Source organism: Bos indicus x Bos taurus, chromosome 3 (assembly GCF_003369695.1).
Source record: "Bos indicus x Bos taurus breed Angus x Brahman F1 hybrid chromosome 3, Bos_hybrid_MaternalHap_v2.0, whole genome shotgun sequence".
Lineage (NCBI taxonomy): Eukaryota > Metazoa > Chordata > Mammalia > Artiodactyla > Bovidae > Bos > Bos indicus x Bos taurus.
Genome location: NC_040078.1, coordinates 29946392 through 29964407, shown reverse-complemented (window position 1 = coordinate 29964407; position 18016 = coordinate 29946392). Strand labels below are relative to the sequence as shown.

Genomic DNA, 18016 nt, shown 5'->3' with positions numbered 1-18016 from the left:
ACATTTGTAAAGTGCTAAGTAGACCAAGAAACATTGAAGAATTTCCTGAATTGCCAAAGCTCAAAAGGAGTTTAGATACTTTGGAGAGCTCAAAGAGCTTTTAAGTTTGTGTTTGGAGCAAGAGCGATGAGAAGGAACAGGTAGGCTTACTGTGAGAAGGGGTTATTGGTAGTTCTTTATAGGCAGAAATCAGTTCTATGTCATTCTACTTTGTGTCTGTAATCTTGAACTGGAAGAATTACTTTTCCAACAGTAAAAGATAAACAACTTCAAGTGAGGAAAACTAAATTTTAAAAAGATGAAGAGATCATGAGCATATCATTCACTTTACATGAAACTAAATTTTCAAGACATAGTTGAGTTGCCCTCCCAGGAGTTAAAGGGACTCTCAGATGTGATCTCAGGGTGACTGTCAGTATTCTTTATGAAACCATGAATGTGGGAAGTACCAAGAGACTGAGGCGAGACAAATGTTCCAGTTTCCAAAAAGGCATAGATTGTGAAAATGCAAGTCCACTTTCCTGACTTTAAGCTGCGACAACGTTTGAAGAGATTGTAAACAATACAATTAATAAAATATTGGAAGTGTTTAGAAAAGAATGGGATGATCTCCATGAATCAACGCAAATGTATAAGAAAAAGACATGCCAAATTGACCTCATTTTTTTCTTCTTTTCAATTGCATAATTACTACTGGATTAGACAATACTAAAGACTTCTCATATCTTGACTTTGGCAAGTGATTGACAAAGTCTCCTAGACAATCTTTATGGAAAAGACAGTAAGATGTTGGCAGTTGAATTGGTTTACAGCTGCTTGCATGGCCCATGCCAGCATGCAGCAGTGTTTACCTAAATAATAACCAGTGACTCTCTACACTGATTCCTTAAAGAGTGAAGAAAGTGAAAGTGAAAGTCACTCAGTTGTGTCTGGACTGTTTGTGAGCCCATGGACTGATACAGTCCATGGAATTCTCCAGGCCAAAATACTGGAGTGGGTAGCCTTTCCCTTCTCCAGGTGATCTTCCCAACCCAGGGAACAAACCCAGATCTCCTGCATTGTGGGCATATTCTTAACTAGCTGAGCCACAAGGGAAGAAGCCCAAGAATACTGGAGTGAGTAGCCTATCCCTTCTCCAGTGGATCTTCCCAACCCAGGAATTGAACCGGGGTCTCCTGCATTGCAGGCAGATTCTTTACCAACTGAGCTATCAGGGAAGCCCCCTTAAAGAGTAATGGTAGTGAATATTAATTGGCATAGATTCAGAAAGTATGAATTTGAGTCATGAGTTCTTTTGATTATTGATTTATTCATGTGATTGAGAGTTGAGTTATAGACTTTTCCTCTCCTAAGCTGTATTTTTAAGATTTATAGATCTGTTTTTAAGTTTCATATAAATCAATTTGACTTATAAGTCACTTAAAAGTCAAAGAATAGTCTTAGCGCTTTGAAGCAAAGGCTGAGTAAAAATGCAATTATGAACAGTCTTTTTTTCTCATTTGTTTAACGGCTGCATTAATCCCAAATAGATGTTTTTCATACTCTTGAAATGTCAAGTTTCTGTGAAACTTTCTTAAAAGGCAGAAGTTCATATATAATTCAGTAATATAGATAATCTCTCCATTGTCTCTGTGAGCTAATGTTTCTGTTGGCCTTCTGGTAATTCCATAGCCACCTGCCTATTTAGGATATTTGTACTTTAAAAAAAAAAAAACAAAACAAATTTCCTGAAACTACATCAAAGAGGGAAGCGTAATATTCCATCCCCTTAACGAAAGTTTTTTTGGTTTCTTGAAATAAGGACATTCATGATGACTGCTATATCCAATATATTTTATTATTATTATTTTAAAGAATGCCAATCTATATAATTTGTTAATCTTTTATCATTGACATTTTGTGATGTTTGTAATATTTTTTCCCAACATCAGAGAAATGTGATGACATCTTTGAATACTTTTCATACTTTAAATAAAATATCCCATTTATGAAATTGTACTTCACCCTTTTCTTTGCAGCTGTTCATCTCAGTGTTGTATCCAGAGTCCCTGTAGAAGTTGAGGGTGAAGATTAGGAAGCAGTTTCTACTCTGATAAATCTAGGTGTCATTCCTTAACTCTTTCTGCTTTACCGATTCTCTCAGTCTTAAGATCTTGTGGGCCCTTGAAACAGAAATTGAATTCATTTCCCCTGTTGAGAGCCCCTCATGCTGTAATTTGTGATCCATGATTTTTATTATGGCTTTGTCTTTAATTACATCTAATTCAATGGCTGTTGTTTTTATAGATTGGTAGATTAAAACTCAATGTGAGTTTTTAGCATTTTATAGTTATCTCTCTGAGTCATGCCATATTTTATAGTAAAGCTTCAAAAACTTTTTTAAACCTTGAATTTAAAAAGTGTTTACTCAGATTGTGTTTTTTAATAAAACAGGCATTATCCTTTATCTAGATTATATCTATTTTTGAAAATATGTTGGATAGCAGGTTTTGAAGTCTATATAATTTATTTTAGGTTGAAAAAACTGATTCGTTCTCTGTCTAGTCAAAACCCTAGCCGAACCTCCACAAACATCACTAAACACTTTCAAGCACTTATGTAACAATCCACCAAGGCTTTTGTATAGTTATTATTACAATGCGATCAAAACACTTTTTACCTAGTTTTCAAAATATTTAATAAACTTGTAATTGGGTATGGTTTTGTTCAATAAGCAATGTGACTGTACAGTACTGATTATGAATTGGGTTTTTCTTCTACCCAACAATGAATAAGTACTGTAATAAAAAAAATGAAATAATATGAATCCATCTAAATTGGACTTTGGTTGGTGGGGCCACTAAATGTCCTGACAAAAGCAGCCTCAGCCACAGATTGTTCAGTGTTATCCTTGTAAATATCCTTCAGGTTTTCTTCTTTGATCACAAGGTTTCCCTCTTCCTCAGTGTCTATTTTTGACAATGCAAAACAGGGACTTCTTGGTTTGTGTTTATTAGTTTAGAACATGAATGTTATCTCCAAACTTTAGAAGCACTCTGATTTCCTGCTTATTTTAGTACTCTCTCATACAGGTTATGCTTATGTATTTATGTGAGAAAAGAGAGGATTCGAAATGCTATGTTATGAAATAACAGTTGAAAGAATGAACCAATCTGTAGTAACCTTTTAAATTATTTAATTTGGCCGTAACTATATTGTTTGAAGTAAAGCGTATATTTTAATCAACCAGTCATTTCTTATTCAGTAACATAATCTGTTTTGTTTTAGCATTGCTCTTTTTGAGTTACTGAAATCTTATCTAATGAAAGTGTTTGTATTGCTTGGATAATCATTTTAAGTTCAACCATTATTACAAATTCACTGCTACCAGATTTCTGTAGCTCCCTATTTTTCTGCTTATATTTTTTTGATACCCCTAATATTCCTCTTTTTAATCTCCCGTTTTCGCCACAAATAAGGAAGAAACCTTTCATTCTTACTCATTTACGTGGCATCTAGGAGTCAAACAGATGGACAGAGAATGCCTGTTCCATCTAGTGATAGGCAGAAGGTTCTGAATAGGACCCATTTGGCCTATTAGAGATGAGAAAGATGGACTTGTGGGCAGAACATAGTTTGAGAGGGGGAAGGGTGGGTGAGTTTGGGTCCGAGATGGTCAGAGCTGGAATATGTAGGGCTTGCTAGGCCCTGTTTAGAAGTCTGAATTATATTCTAAGAGTAGCAAGAAGTCATTAGGTGGTTCTAAACAGAGTATCGATTATCTGACTTATGTTTTAAAATCTCATTCTGGCTTCTTTGGGAATGGTGGAAGCAGGAAGGAACCAAAAATGGGTGCAGGGGAATGAATTAGAAGGCTTTTGCAGAATTCCAGGTGAGAAATCATGGTGGATTAGTTTAGGGTGGTAGCAATGGAAATAGAAGTAGGCAGTTATGCGATATGTGTTGAAGGGAGAACTGACAAAAATTGCTAATTAATTGCATTGAGGGATAGAAGTAAAAAGAAGAAATTGAGGCTGACTTCTAGGTTTGGGGCTTGTTCTGTTGGGTTGTTGTTCTTCTTCAGTGGACTGCAGCACGCCAGGCTTCCCTGTCCCTCACCATCTCCCAGCGTTTGCCCTAGTTCATGTCCATTGAATCAGTGATGCCATCCAGCCATCTCATCCTCTGTCGCCCTCCCCTCCTTTTTTTTTTTTTTTCCTCCTCCTGCCTTCAATCTTTCCCAGCGTCACAGTCTTTTCCAGTTAGTCAGCTGTTTGCTTGAGGTGGCCAAGGTATTGGAGCTTCAGCTTCAGCAGCATTGTGGTAATTTTCTAAAACAGAGGACATGATTTTCTAAGATTAGAGGAGAGAAATGTAATGGAACAGGATAGAATTAAGAGTTCTGTTTTGGTCATCTGAAATTTATTTATCTGCAATATAGATGAAGGAGTTTGATGCATTTGGAGTCTGGTGGAGTCAGGTCAGGAATAGAGACGTGATAAGAATTTGAAACTTACCTGTTTATCGATTGTACTTAAAGTCATGGGATTGAATGAAATAACTTTGGATATTTGTCGTACTCTCTGACCCATACCTCCTCCCTCTCTTGCCATGTAAAATTGTACCCACATTGTATATTACAGGTGTGTATTTTAATTATAGTACCTATAATAGTTTGGTATAGTTATGTTATTTTGAATAAAATACTCTGATTTCTTTTATCCTATTTATGGCTAAATGGTTTAAGGGTAATCATTAACTAGCATTGATATTTAACTGGAAACCTAACAATTATTTATTTTGTCTTATTTTTTTTTTGTTGTTGTTGTAGGCAAAGTCATTAATAAAGATTTGCGACATTATCTGAGTCTTCAGTTTCAGAAAGGATCAATTGACCATAAACTGCAGCAAGTGATCAGAGATAATCTCTACTTGAGAACCATTCCATGTAAGTATAAGATAGAATCAAAGAAATGTGGCCAAGATATCTTTATTTAATCAAATATCTAGAAATAATTCTCTTGAGAATCTCATATGAAACTGTGAAGATTAAGCTGGGGCACTGGAATGAAACAAAAATTGGATAAAGAGAAAATTTTTCAGAGGACTTTCAAGGGTTTGGTTTTTAAAAATAGAAGAACTAGCAGATTCTATATTGTGACTTTTAAAAAAATTCATTAGACTTTAAGAATTTAATGATATAAATATACATGTTGCTAACTAGATTTTTTCCCTATAAATCAATTTCTAAAACCTATACAGTTAAGACTTTTTGCTCTCCATGCTTGTATGCTGAGAACAAACATTTTATATTAATTATTAGGATATTACTGATTTTAAAATCTGGCCTTTCCCCAAAGGAAAACAGGAGGAAGCGTGCAGTGCCTGCCGCCTTTGAATTTTCACCTAGATGTTGGTGTATTGATTCCAGTTTTAATAGTTTTCATAGGAGCTGATTGTTGTTGTAATTGTGTTTTTGGCTTTTTTTTTTTTTAAGCACATAATAAATCATAAACTTGGTTTAATTACTGTAGGTCTGGGGAAGAAGAAAAGCAGTAAATAAAAGGGCCTATAAGGACATCTGATTTGTTTTACTTCTCAGTATATTTGTAACTCCTTGTGGATACTAGCTTTTACACCATCTCTGGAATTCTTTATATCTTTATCTTGTTATTTAATCTTACACAATGTCCAGTTCATCACCAAGCCTTCCTAATTATGCTTCTGAAATACCTCTCTCTCTGCACTATCATAGACCCTCCCTCTTTCTTACTTAGACTTTAAACAACAACAACAAAAATTTGCCATTATGTAGTTGCAAAGAACTAAGTAAAACTGACTTAAAAATCTTGATTCTAGCATTATACTAGTTGGTTCACTTGGGCAGATTATTTAAACTTCCTAAGGTTTCAGAATCTCCATGTATAAAATATGAAATCATAAGGCTCGCTTCATATAGCTACTAGAATTAAAGCGAGAGTATAATTGTAAACCACTTGATCTGAAGTAGGTACTCAGCAGTGTTTGTCCCCTTGCCCCATTCTAACTGTATCCCCTGCCTCCCGTGTCCCCTCAGTCTAGTCCATCTTTAAAGTATACATCTGATTTTTTTTGTTTTTTAAGCTTTAATTTCAAACTTTAATCATTTTTCTGGTTAAAGTTAACAACACTATTATGAGGTTTATAAGATATACAGAAGTATATAAAATGAAACTATCTGCAGACACAAGTAACAGAGAAACAAACTGAAAGGGCACATCTGATTCTTGCATATCTGTAGTTTATCCTTCAGAGGGTCCTATTGACTACATGTTAGTCTAGACATGTTAAAAATGGTATAAAACTTTTTGTTTTAAAATATGACCCCTTATCTATGCTATCCTCCTATAAATCTACCTTATCAGATTTCAGAATTGCAAGTCCTGCCTTTTTTGCATTTGCCTGATAAATCTTTTTATTCTTTTATCTTTCTGAATCTCACTCTGCTTCCCTGGTGGCTCAGATGGTAAAGAATCTGCCAAAAAGAATAAATCTTCCTATTCTTTCATCTTTCTGAATCTGTGTTTTATAAATAGTGTTGAACTTTGTACCCAGTGTGAAACTTTATATTTATTGACTTGATCAATGCCTTTCATCTCAGCTTTGTCATGTTTTTGTATTTTGTAGCCAGTGTGAAACTTTATGTTTATTGATGTGATGCCTTTAGCCCCAGTTTTGTCATGTTTTTCCATTTTACCTATATGCATGGGTGCGTGCTACGTCACTTTAGTTGTGTCCGACTCTTTGTGACCCCATTGAGTGTAGACTGCCAGGCTCCTCTGTCCATGGGATTCTCCAGGCGTGAATACTGGTGTGGGTTGCCATGCCGTCTTTTAGGGGAGCTTCCTGATCCAGGGGTCTCTTGCTTGGCAGGCAGGTTCTTTACCACTAGCATCACCTCGAGATCCCCATTTTACTTATATACAAGTCGTATACAAAAAAGCCTTTCAGTGTGTAATCTATTTTATTTGATTTCTCTTTTTAGGAAGAGTTATATCTTTATTCTAATGGCTACCTTTATATAGTGCTCTGTTCCTCCTCCCTTTTATTTGGTCCTACTATGAGTAATACTAAAATTATATAGTCATTTCTTCTTCATCCTTCTTTCTCCCTCTCCCATCATCTGACCTGAGGGAATCTTTTATTCCCACAAATATAAGGTAATCAGCAAGTTTACTGTCCTTTGCATATTCTTTCTGCGTCCTCCCTGTTTTTTGATCCTGGATGTATATCTGTATTGGTAATTCAAGCAACCATTATGTACTGCACTCTCCCCTTTATAATCATTTATTCTCCATTCTATGCTTGCTGCTGCTGCTGCTAAGTCACTTCAGTCATGCCCGACTCTCTGCGACCCCATAGATACATATTTAACCAAACTACCAACCCTGTGTTGCCTTTTCTTCAATAATTCTGGTTGTCTGAAGCTTGTTCTCTGCCAGATTTCCATGAAGGGTTCACAGAATCATTATATCAATTGTCTATGATCTTTATACTTTGAAAGTTTGTGTGGATGGATATGAGATTTTTGGCTCATAACTTCTAGCCCTGTCTTAATTCTCTAATTGTCTTTTGGCATAAAGCATTGCTCTTAAATAAAAAATATCTGAACACAATCTGAGCTTTATTCCCTTATAAGTAACTGGGTATTTTGCCCACATGGAGTTTCTCAGGGCAGCGTTTTTAGTTTCGTAGTTCTAGAGCTTCCTCTTTCCTTGTTAAAGCAAGTTAATAAAAATATGTACTTGTACTTTCTGCTGCCCTCTGCCACTTTTACTTGAATCTTCTTTTTAACTTACATTTATTGTCCTAGTTTTGCAGTTTCTCCCCAGCGTGAGGTTTTGCCCTAGAAAGGAGCTCTAGTTTATTTGTTTTAATTCATAAGTTCCAAACGGCTATAGTCATTTCAGATCCTAATAGGAACTTCTGACTTACAAATTGAACTGTATAAAACCCTTCCAAGAACCTAGAAGCCCTTATGCATCAGTAGCAGTTAGCAAATTGAATGGTCACATCTGGTCTTTAAATGTGATTCTTTACTGTAAGATACCAGATCTTTCTGGAGAAAATTCTGATTCCTAGCCTAGAGTAAGGAAAGTGCAAGGTGAGGTTGGAGTGTCCAGTTGTACTGGAAAGTATGTTTAAAAAATTTGGGGAACATATCAGAGGAACATTTAGGAGAAAAGCCACCTAGTAGGGGTGCCCACTGACAAAACCTGAGACAATTTAAACAATGAAATTAATGAGAGAGACTTCTACGGTTGTCAGACATTCCACAGAGCACAACTGTGATCCCTAAGAGAACAGGATGGAGATTGCACACAAAAGAATCCTGTAATTTCATCAGCTTTCTGCCTGGAGGCACTTTTGAGGCTATAACACGTGGAGGAAGAGCCTAGGATGAGTTTAGCAAACTCTGAGTTGACGGTACAGAAATATGTGTTCAAGAATTCTGAAATATTAGAAATTTGCAGAGCTCAGTATCAGAGAGGAAGAGATATGAAGAAAGCTGAGGCAAACTGGATAGGTGCCTTCTTGGATTTATTGCTGAATACCAAGCTGAGAACGTGACTTCACAGAGCAGGCAAAGAGCTCTCTGTGAGCTGTAAGGTTAGCAATTCCCAGAGTTTACACAGGGCCAAGAGTAGTTTGAGTTCTAACCAACCTGAGTGGAGAGACCCCATAAGGGTCATGGCTTACTAGTAGTGTTAAAGAGCCCATAAATTTAGACCCACTTTAACAAAGTTTAATTTAAAAAGTCCCAAAAGGATCAAGTGAATATGCATGTAACTTATCTAGTTAGCAAAAATAAAGGAAGAGAGGGAGGAAAAATGGGAAAAATAAGAACTCTTTGAAGGAAGACAAAAAAATCTAGACACTGAAAAGCATCATATTCATAATGTCTAGTGTCTAACAAAAAATTACTAGGCATAAAAACAAAAAAAAAATGTGACTCATAATTAAAAGTGAGCTGATTAAAGAAAAAAAAAGCACAGAAATGACACAGATAATGACCATACCAAACATTTTAAAGTTATCTCATAAATATGCTCAAGGATTTAAAGGACAAAATGAACAGAATGAAGAGAAAACAAGATACATATTTTAAAAAGGAACTATATGGAACTTCAAAAACTTACTGGATGAGTTTAACATATTAGATTAGAAACTGCAACTGAAAAGATTGCTGAACTGGAAGACCTAATATAAATTAATCAAACAGAAACATGGAGACGAAACAGAATACAAAAGTGAACTTTTAAAAAGCAATCAGTCAGTCAGAGAGAGAGGGACAGTTCTACTTTTGCCACAAAGCACTTCCTCATACTGGGTTTACCCTCTTATTGTAAATAATTGGGCAAGATATCTATAACATCTGTTTTCAGACCTTGGATTACAGACAGAACATGACTGTGATCTCTTCATATTGACCTATGGCACACTATCAAGCCAAAGTGCGGGAAGCAGAACAAATATTTGAAAAAATAGTGGCTGAAATGTTTCCAGGTTCAATGAAAACTATAAACCAGTAGATCTAAGAGTATCAACAAACCTCAAGCAGTAGAAACATTAAAAAAAAAAAAAGTCAATGTACATCGTAATCTAATTGCTGAAAACCAGTAATAAAGAGAAAATGTGAAAGGCAGACAGAAAAAGAGATCATACAAGGAATATAAATTAACTATAGACTTATCAACAGAAACAGTACAAGCTGGAAGCCAATCAAATGTTATCTTCAAAATGCTGGAAGGAAAAAGATGCCAACCTAGATTTGTATACAGTAAAAATATTCTTAAAAATAAAAAGAAATAAAATTTTGAGAGAAAAAGGATGAGGGAATTTTTCTCCAGTAGATTTGTACTATAAAAAATAGTAAAGAAAATTCTTCAGATGGAATGGAAATGATATGAGAATGAGAACTAAAAGGAAAATAGAAAACTTCATAATTACATTCAAGATGTCAATACCAGCTTTAGAGAAAGTAAGCAAAAAATCAACAAGATTATAACATGAATAACACTTTCAGCCAGCTTGACCTAACTGTTACTTGTTAGAGCATGCCATCTAACAACACAGGAATATACATTCTTTAGTGCACATGGGCAGAGAAGGCAATGGCACCCCACTCCAGTACTCTTGCCTGGAAAATCCCATGGACGGAGGAGCCTGGAAGGCTGAAGTCCATGGGGTCACTGAGGGTCGGACACGACTGAGCGACTTCACTTTCACGCATTGGAGAAGGAAATGGCAACCCACTCCAGTGTTCTTGCCTGGAGAATCCCAGGGACGGCAGAGCCTGGTGGGCTGTCGTCTGTGGGGTCACACAGAGTCGGACACAACTGAAGCGACTTAGCAGCAGCAGTGCACATGGGACATATACAAATATAGATCATATTCTGGACCATGAAACAAGATTCTGTACATTTAAGAGGATTTCAATCATGTAAATACATTCTCTGATCCTAATGGAATTAAATTAGAAATCATTTACAGAAAGATATATAGAAAATCTCCAAATATTTGGAAATTAAGTTGCTACACTTCTGACTTGTGAGTTAAAGAATAAGCCACAAGAAAAATTAAAAGTATCACACATTTCACTACAGTATATCAATTTGTGGGGTGTTGCTAGAGCAGTATTTAGAGGGAAATTTATAGTAATGAATACTTACTTTAGAAAATAATAAAGATCTCTATCGATGATCTAAATTTCTAGCTTAAGAGCAAAGTAAACCCAAATTAAGTAGCAGAAAGGAAATAATAAAAAGCAGAAATCAATAAACTAGAAAATAGAGAAACAATAGAGAGAAATCTGTGAAATTCAGAGCTGCTTCTGGAAGATTAATAGAAGTGATAAACATTAATGGGAAGGAGAGATAGTATCACTGAAAATCCTACAGAGGTTAAGTGGATAATAAGGAATTTTCTAAACTGCTTATGCCAGTAAACTCAACAACTCGTATGAAATGTATAAACCCCTTGGAAGACAAAAACTACCAATGCTCACTTAGGAAGAAATAGAAGAACTGAACAGCCTTGTATCTATTAAAGAAATTAAATTTGTAGTTTTTAATTTTCCCGTAGAGAAAACTTCAGGCCCAGATGGTACTAGTAAATTGTTCCAAATATTTAAAGAAGAAATAATGCCAATTCTATACAGCTTCTTCTGAAAATTAGAACATTTCCCAATCTCACTCCATGATCTGAGCATTATCCTGATTCTAAAGCCAGATGAAAACATTAAGAGTATTAGACCAAAATTTTTCATGAACATAGGCTCAAAATCCTTTATTTTAGCAAATCAGTACATAGCAATATAGAAAAAGGATAACACATTTTGACCAAGTGAGATTTGTCCCAGGAATGCAAGGTTGGTATAACATGTGAAGATTAATATAGTAACCAACTAGAAAAGCCATATGATCTTCTCCATAGGTGCTGAAAAAACATTTGACAAAAATTCAACTTGAGTTCATGATGTAATCTCTCAGAAAACTAGTCTGCCAGTTTATTACTCACAGCCTCTTGGCTTCAAATCTACTCTTTTTGCCTACTTATGATATTGTCACATTTTCTCCTTACCATCTGGCACAATGTTGAGCTTTGTCAGTAGAAGGTGTAGGAAGGATACTGGAGAAAAAAAGAGTCTTCTTTTCCTGGCTTCAGTGTGCCTTTTTCTTTTTGCTTCTGCCTGCAAAAAGATACTCAGTTTCAGCAGCGCTCTAGCAGTCAGCTACCCAAGGGCAAGTTCAGTGGTACACATGGGTAGGGTAGGGAGGGGAGTGAGGGGTAGGAGTGGGGGGAGTCCCAGCAATGAGTTCTGGAACAGGCTCACATAGGTGGCTTCATAAATTCCACCAGTGTGCCAGCTGAGTTCTTCACAGTTTCCTGATGAGTTCTGTGGGGAACCCAGCAGGCTCCCCAGATTTCAGCAAAATCTCTTGCAAATGTTTTTCCAGTGGGTTTCCAGCAAACCCAGGCAGTTTCCCAGCTGATTTTCTAGTAAGTCCAAAACACCCCACTACATGTCTCTTCCACTCAAAGCAGTTTGCTGGTGAATTTTATTGGTACTCCAGCAGACCCTGCTCACTGATAGTGAACCAGCTCTGTCCCAAGGCCGCCCAGCAAACTTTTCTACCATCCAGTGGGCTGCTATGCACCTTCTCCAAAAAGGTCTGAATCTCAGACTTTGAGAGCATCTCTTTCTTCCAAGTTTTTTCCTTACTTGAGTATTCTTGTTCAACTCTAGGATGATACTCTTTAGAATTCTCTTTTATTTCGCCTTAGTTAATTCTTTATAAATATTTAATAATTCTTTACAAAAAAAAAAAAATAATTCTTTACATAACGTTGTCCTTGTTCAAGTTACCATATAGTTTCTTCCTCCTGCTTGGACCCTGGCTGTTAAAGGATTGGTACTGGTAGCAGTCCCAGGAGACAGATGCTCCAAGAAGGGATTTTAAGATTGCTTTTGGATGTATACTTGGGCTTGAGCACAGAGCCAAATTCCTTCCAGCGGGAAGTAGGTTGCTGATAATTTGTGTAAGTGATATTGTCATTTAATCTTAATATAATCTGTGGCTGATTGTGACGAAGTACCAGTTGAGCCAAATACCTTGCGAACCCTAATGACTGCTACACTTGACCATTAGAGCAGTAATAATGGCTCTGAACACTGAGGTGTGGGATGGTTTCTCCTGAGTGCACCAAGTGCTTAAAGAGAGAAAATGACAGCATAAAATCAAATGGTTTAATAATATTAAAAATTAATATAACAAGATTTTGATAACATTTTTAAATGGTCTCAGCCTGATACAGGCATTTGCTAACAAAGTCTTAAAAGAATGAACACTAACACAAAATAAATGCCAAATAAAAATCATCTAAAAGTTTGAAAGATAATACTTCACATATTTAATATTTGAGTTTTGCACTCCTGAAATGAAAATTTGAAGCACGTAAAGTATCAGTTGCATTATCTGATCACCTTGATCTTTGGTAACAAATATTCAGACATAGGAAAAAATATTTCATTTTGCACTGATCATTCATATAAGCTTGTTTCCTTTTTTAATGCTGAAAGTACTTGTTTTCTTGCCCTGATTGTTTGTGCCATTGAAGTCTATGTTGCTTTTACTTCAGATTGTAGACTAGTTTCTGATTTCAGGCTGAAGTGTTCTACAACAGCATTCACTTCTTGCACTTCTCTTATTTACAAAGCTCTGCAACTTGTAGCAAATATCAAATGGAGGAAAATATCAGAGAACATTGTTGAATAGTGTTCAGGTAACATTCAGATGCCCTGACCAGTGTTAAAAACATTACACAGAATCATGTTGAAGCTGCCAACTTAGGGTCTTATCTGGCCTTCAGTATGATATTTGTAAGAACAACCCACTGTTATCATCAGAGCCCTGACCAGGCACTTCCAGCATGGGAACAGCTGCAGGTAAGGCTGATGGATAGATTGTGACTGCTGCTCTCCGCTATGCTTTTGTCCTAGTCCCTGGAAATGTCAGCGTTAACATTTCATTCTGCTTTCAGTGTTTCCTGCTCTTGCTTTCAATGGATATCAATAGATTCTTTCAAACCAGTAGCATCTCTATGTTAAATTATTAAGCTTTAATTCTCACAGTAGAACTATATATTTTTTCCTCTTCATTTTCCCTTTCAACTCATTTTTCTTGGGATTTAGAAAAAGTAAATCTGTCAGGAAGCTCCAGAAAGGAATTCCTACATGGAAACAATAATGTAAAACAGCTATAGCTCTTATATATTGTTTGTGGGAATGCAAAATAGTATGTCTACTTTGGACTTTTTCTTATAAAGTTAAGCATACACTTATCATGACCCAGCAACTCTACTCTTAGGCATTAACCCAACATAAATTTAAATATAAATCTACCCAAAGACTTGTAAATGTACAACAGTTTTTTATATAGTATCTAAAACCTGGAAACAGTCTGAATGTCCACCAGCAGTGAATGCAAAATCAAATTTTGGCGTATCCATACAGTGGAATTGGAATACCCCTCAGTAATAAAAGGATATTGAACAAAAAACTGGATGAATCTCAAAAGCATCATGCAAAGTGAAAGAAGCCAGACACAAACCACTACTGAAATCAAATTAATGTGTGATTTCATTTATGTGAGCGCCTATTAAAGGAGAACTATAGTGTCAACAGGCCAGTGGCTGCCATGGGTGGGAGACTGCAGAAGGGCACGAGGAGACTTTTGGGGGTGACAGTTCCCCAAATTCATAGGACTCTATCACGAGAATTAGTGAACTGCATTATGGGCAAATTATACCATTAGAATTAGTCAATTTTATTATAGATAAGTTATGTAAAGTGACCAAATCAGCTCCCATAATTCTATTCCTTCATACTATCAACAATTAAAAAATAAAAATTTGTAGAAAAATACCATGTATAGCATAAAAATAGCATAAAAACCGTTGAAATACCTACTTCATCTCTGAATATAAAGGGTAAAGATCTCTATAAGGTAAAATTAATGGACATTAATCTAAATATTTTGACAGAGATTTATTGTTCATGGAGTAAAGACTCAATATGGTAAAGATTTCAGTTCTCCTCAAATTGATTAATAGATTCAATCTAATTCAATAAAAATTTCAGCATTTTTAGCCTGATTCTAGAATTTATATAGAAAGGCTATGAATAGAAAGAAAACAAGAACTTTTTCTGCTATATCTCAAGATTTATCACAGCACTGTAATAATTACAACACTGACAAAGGTGCAGGAAGGGCCAGTAGGTAAATGGGATGTAGACAGTCAGTCTCATATGGGCATTTCTGTATAGGATTCCTGTGACAGGAGTGCCATGGCCGATTAGAGGAGAAAATACTGATTTTTTTCAATAAATCTTATTGAATAAGCATTTGGGGAAAAAAAGGAAATTGGGCTACTACTTCCCATCAAACCAAAAAAAAAAAAAAAAGCTTTAGTACATTAAAGGTACTAGGTGTGAAAGGCAAAGCTGTAATGCTTTTTTAAAAAGAATGTAGAATACCTCCATGGCCTTGGAAAGGATTTCTAAAGCAGAACACAAAACCATTAGCTCTAAAGGAAAGAATTGATAAATTTGACTACATTAAAATGAAAAACTTCTATCATCAAAGGACTGTTTATTTAAAAAAAAAAAAAAGGTGAAAGGAAATCACAGTGAGAGAAGATTCTGTTTTGCAACGTTTCAATAATGCAGGTAAGTAGGTAGGAGAAAGATGTCAACTGAACTGAGAAGTACCATTGGTTCCTATTGCATTTTCTCTGGCCAATCTTGTGTATCATCAAGTAGCAGCAAGTAAACACAGAATATGCAAACACAGCTGAGTGTTGCTTTTGTTTCACTGTGTATGATGCCTGTTCATCTCAGTTTGGCCTCTCTCCTCAATTTGAACTTGTACTTTATCTTAAAGTTATTGATTTTACCTTTTGCCTTGTCTTTATTATTCAGTGTCCTCAACCCTCTGTACCTTTCTGTCAAGCTACCTTTTCATAGAAAATTTTAAAAACAAAGTATTTTATTTACTTTAGTGTTTTTTATTAGGAACATAAAATCTACTAAATTGTATTAATATTTTTCATTGCGATTGTTATTGGCTTTACCAGTGCTCTGTTTACTGAGTTGCAGTAGAGTTTAAGAGATCAACCCTATCCTATTTTCTCCGTAAGCTTTTCTTATTTTTGGTGTCTGATTTTGCAGAAAGCACTATTTGAAGAAAGCATATTTCAAAGCATATTTCTGTAGCAGAAACACCCCATTTGCAACCACATATATCTGGCAAAAGACTGCAGTGCTGAGACACAATTATTTCACATTTTAGCCTCTCCAATTGGAATGCATCTTGCAATATGTGAAATATTTCAATTATAATTGCCAGGGTTTTTTTTCTTTTTTAGGGTAAAATAATGGTATATTTTAGAAGCTGTTGATTGCTTAGATTTGATGAAGTAATGTAGTATCTAGAATGTAAAGAACTATGATTGTAAAAAGACAGGCAGCCCAACAGAGAAGCGGCAGACTTGAACAGCCACTTTACAACAGAAGAAATCTCTGTGGCTAGTAAATATATGAAAAAGAATGTTTACTCTTTTAAAGTAGTTGCACATTAAATACAACGTGAGATACCTTTATATACTTAACATGTTGGCAGAAGTTTAAAAACATGGTAAGTATTGATGTGGACACAAAAGGATGCATGTGGTATGATTCCAATCCCATCAAGTTGCAAAGCAGGCAAAACTAAGCTATGTTGGTCAGACATGCATTACTTAGTTGCTAAAAACATTTTTTTTAAAAGAAATCATTATCACAAATGTAAAGATGATGGTCACGTTGCGGGCGGAGGGAGGGGGAGATTTGTAGCCGTACGAGGGGGCTTTTGGCATTGTAGTGGTGTTCTATTTTTTCATCTGGATGAGTTTGCTTTGTTATTGCTTATTACTACTAAACTTTATTTAAACTTATAAATGGCTGTGAAAAGAGAAGCAAAAAGCAAAGGAGGAAAGGAAAGATATAAGCATCTGAATGCAGAGTTCCAAAGAACAGCAAGGAGAGATAAAAAAGCCTTCCTCAGCGATCAATGCAAAGAAATAGAGGAAAACACCAGAATGGGAAAGACTAGCGATCTCTTCAAGAAAATTAGAGATACCAAGGGAACATTTCATGCAAAGATGGGCTCGATAAAGGACAGAAATGGTAGGGACCTAACAGAAGCAGAAGATATTAAGAAGAGGTGGCAAGAATACACAGAAGAACTGTACAAAAAGAGATGTTCACAACCAAGATAATCATGATGGTGTGATCACTCACCTAGAGCCAGACGTCCTGGAATGTGAAATCAAGTGGGCCTTAGAAAGCATCACCACGAACAAAGCTAGTGGAGGTGATGGAATTCCAGTTGAGCTATTTCAAATCCTGAAAGATGATGCTGTGAAAGTGCTGCACTCAATATACCAGCAAATTGGAAAACCCAGCAGTGGCCACAGGACTGGAAAAGGTCAGTTTTCATTCCAATCCCAAAGAAAGGCAATGCCAAAGAATGCTCAAACTACCGCACAGTTGCACTCATCTCACATGCTTGTAAAGTCATGCTCAGAATTCTCCAAGCCAGGCTTCAATAGTACGTGATCTTTAAGCTGGTTTTAGAAAAGGCAGAGGAACCAGAGACCAAATTGCCAACATCCTCTGGATCATGGGAAAAGCAAGAGAGTTCCAGAAAAGCATCTATTTCTGCTTTATTGACTATGCCAAAGCCTTTGACTATGTGGATCACAATAAACTGTGGAAAATTCTGAAAGAGATGGGAATACCAGACCACCTGACCTGCCTCTTGAGAAACCTATATGCAGGTCAGGAAGCAACAGTTAGAACTGGACATGGAACAACAGACTGGTTCCAAATAGGAAAAGGAGTACGTCAAGGCTGTATATTGTCACCCTGCTTATTTAACTTCTATGCAGAGTACATCATGAGAAATGCTGGGCTGAAGGAAGCACCAACTGGAATCAAGATTGCCGGGAGAAATATCAATAACCTCAGATATGCAGATGACACCACCCTTATGGCAGAAAGTGAAGAGGAACTGAAAAACCTCTTGATGAAAGTGAAAGAGGAGTGAAAAAGTTGGCTTAAAGCTCAACATTCAGAAAACTAAGATCGGGCATCTGGTCCCATCACTTCATGGGAAATAGATGGGGAAACAGTAGAAATAGTGTCAGACTTTTATTTATTTGGGCTGCAAAATCACTGCAGATGATGACTACAGCCATGAAATTAAAAGACACTTATTCCTTGGAAGGAAAGTTATGACCAACCTAGATAGCATATTCAAAAGCAGAGACATTAGTTTGCCAACAAAGGTCCATCTAGTCAAGGCTATAGTGTTTCCAGTGGTCATGTATGGATGTGAGAGTTGGACTGTGAAGAAAGCTGAGCACTGAAGAATTGATGCTTTTGAACTGTGGT

At 36.1% G+C, this 18016-nt stretch overlaps 1 protein-coding gene across 5 annotated transcripts in view; it reads left to right on the top strand.

Annotated features, from left to right (window-relative positions):
• The window catches only part of MAGI3 (membrane associated guanylate kinase, WW and PDZ domain containing 3), a 259208-nt gene that overhangs the window by 142242 nt on the left and 98950 nt on the right, over positions 1–18016 (top strand). For all 5 annotated transcript variants that reach the window (XM_027536101.1, XM_027536100.1, XM_027536102.1 and 2 more), the window contains exon 2: positions 4811–4927. In XM_027536101.1, coding sequence (XP_027391902.1) covers positions 4811–4927 — 117 coding nt within the window. The remainder of the gene's footprint in view (positions 1–4810; positions 4928–18016) is intronic.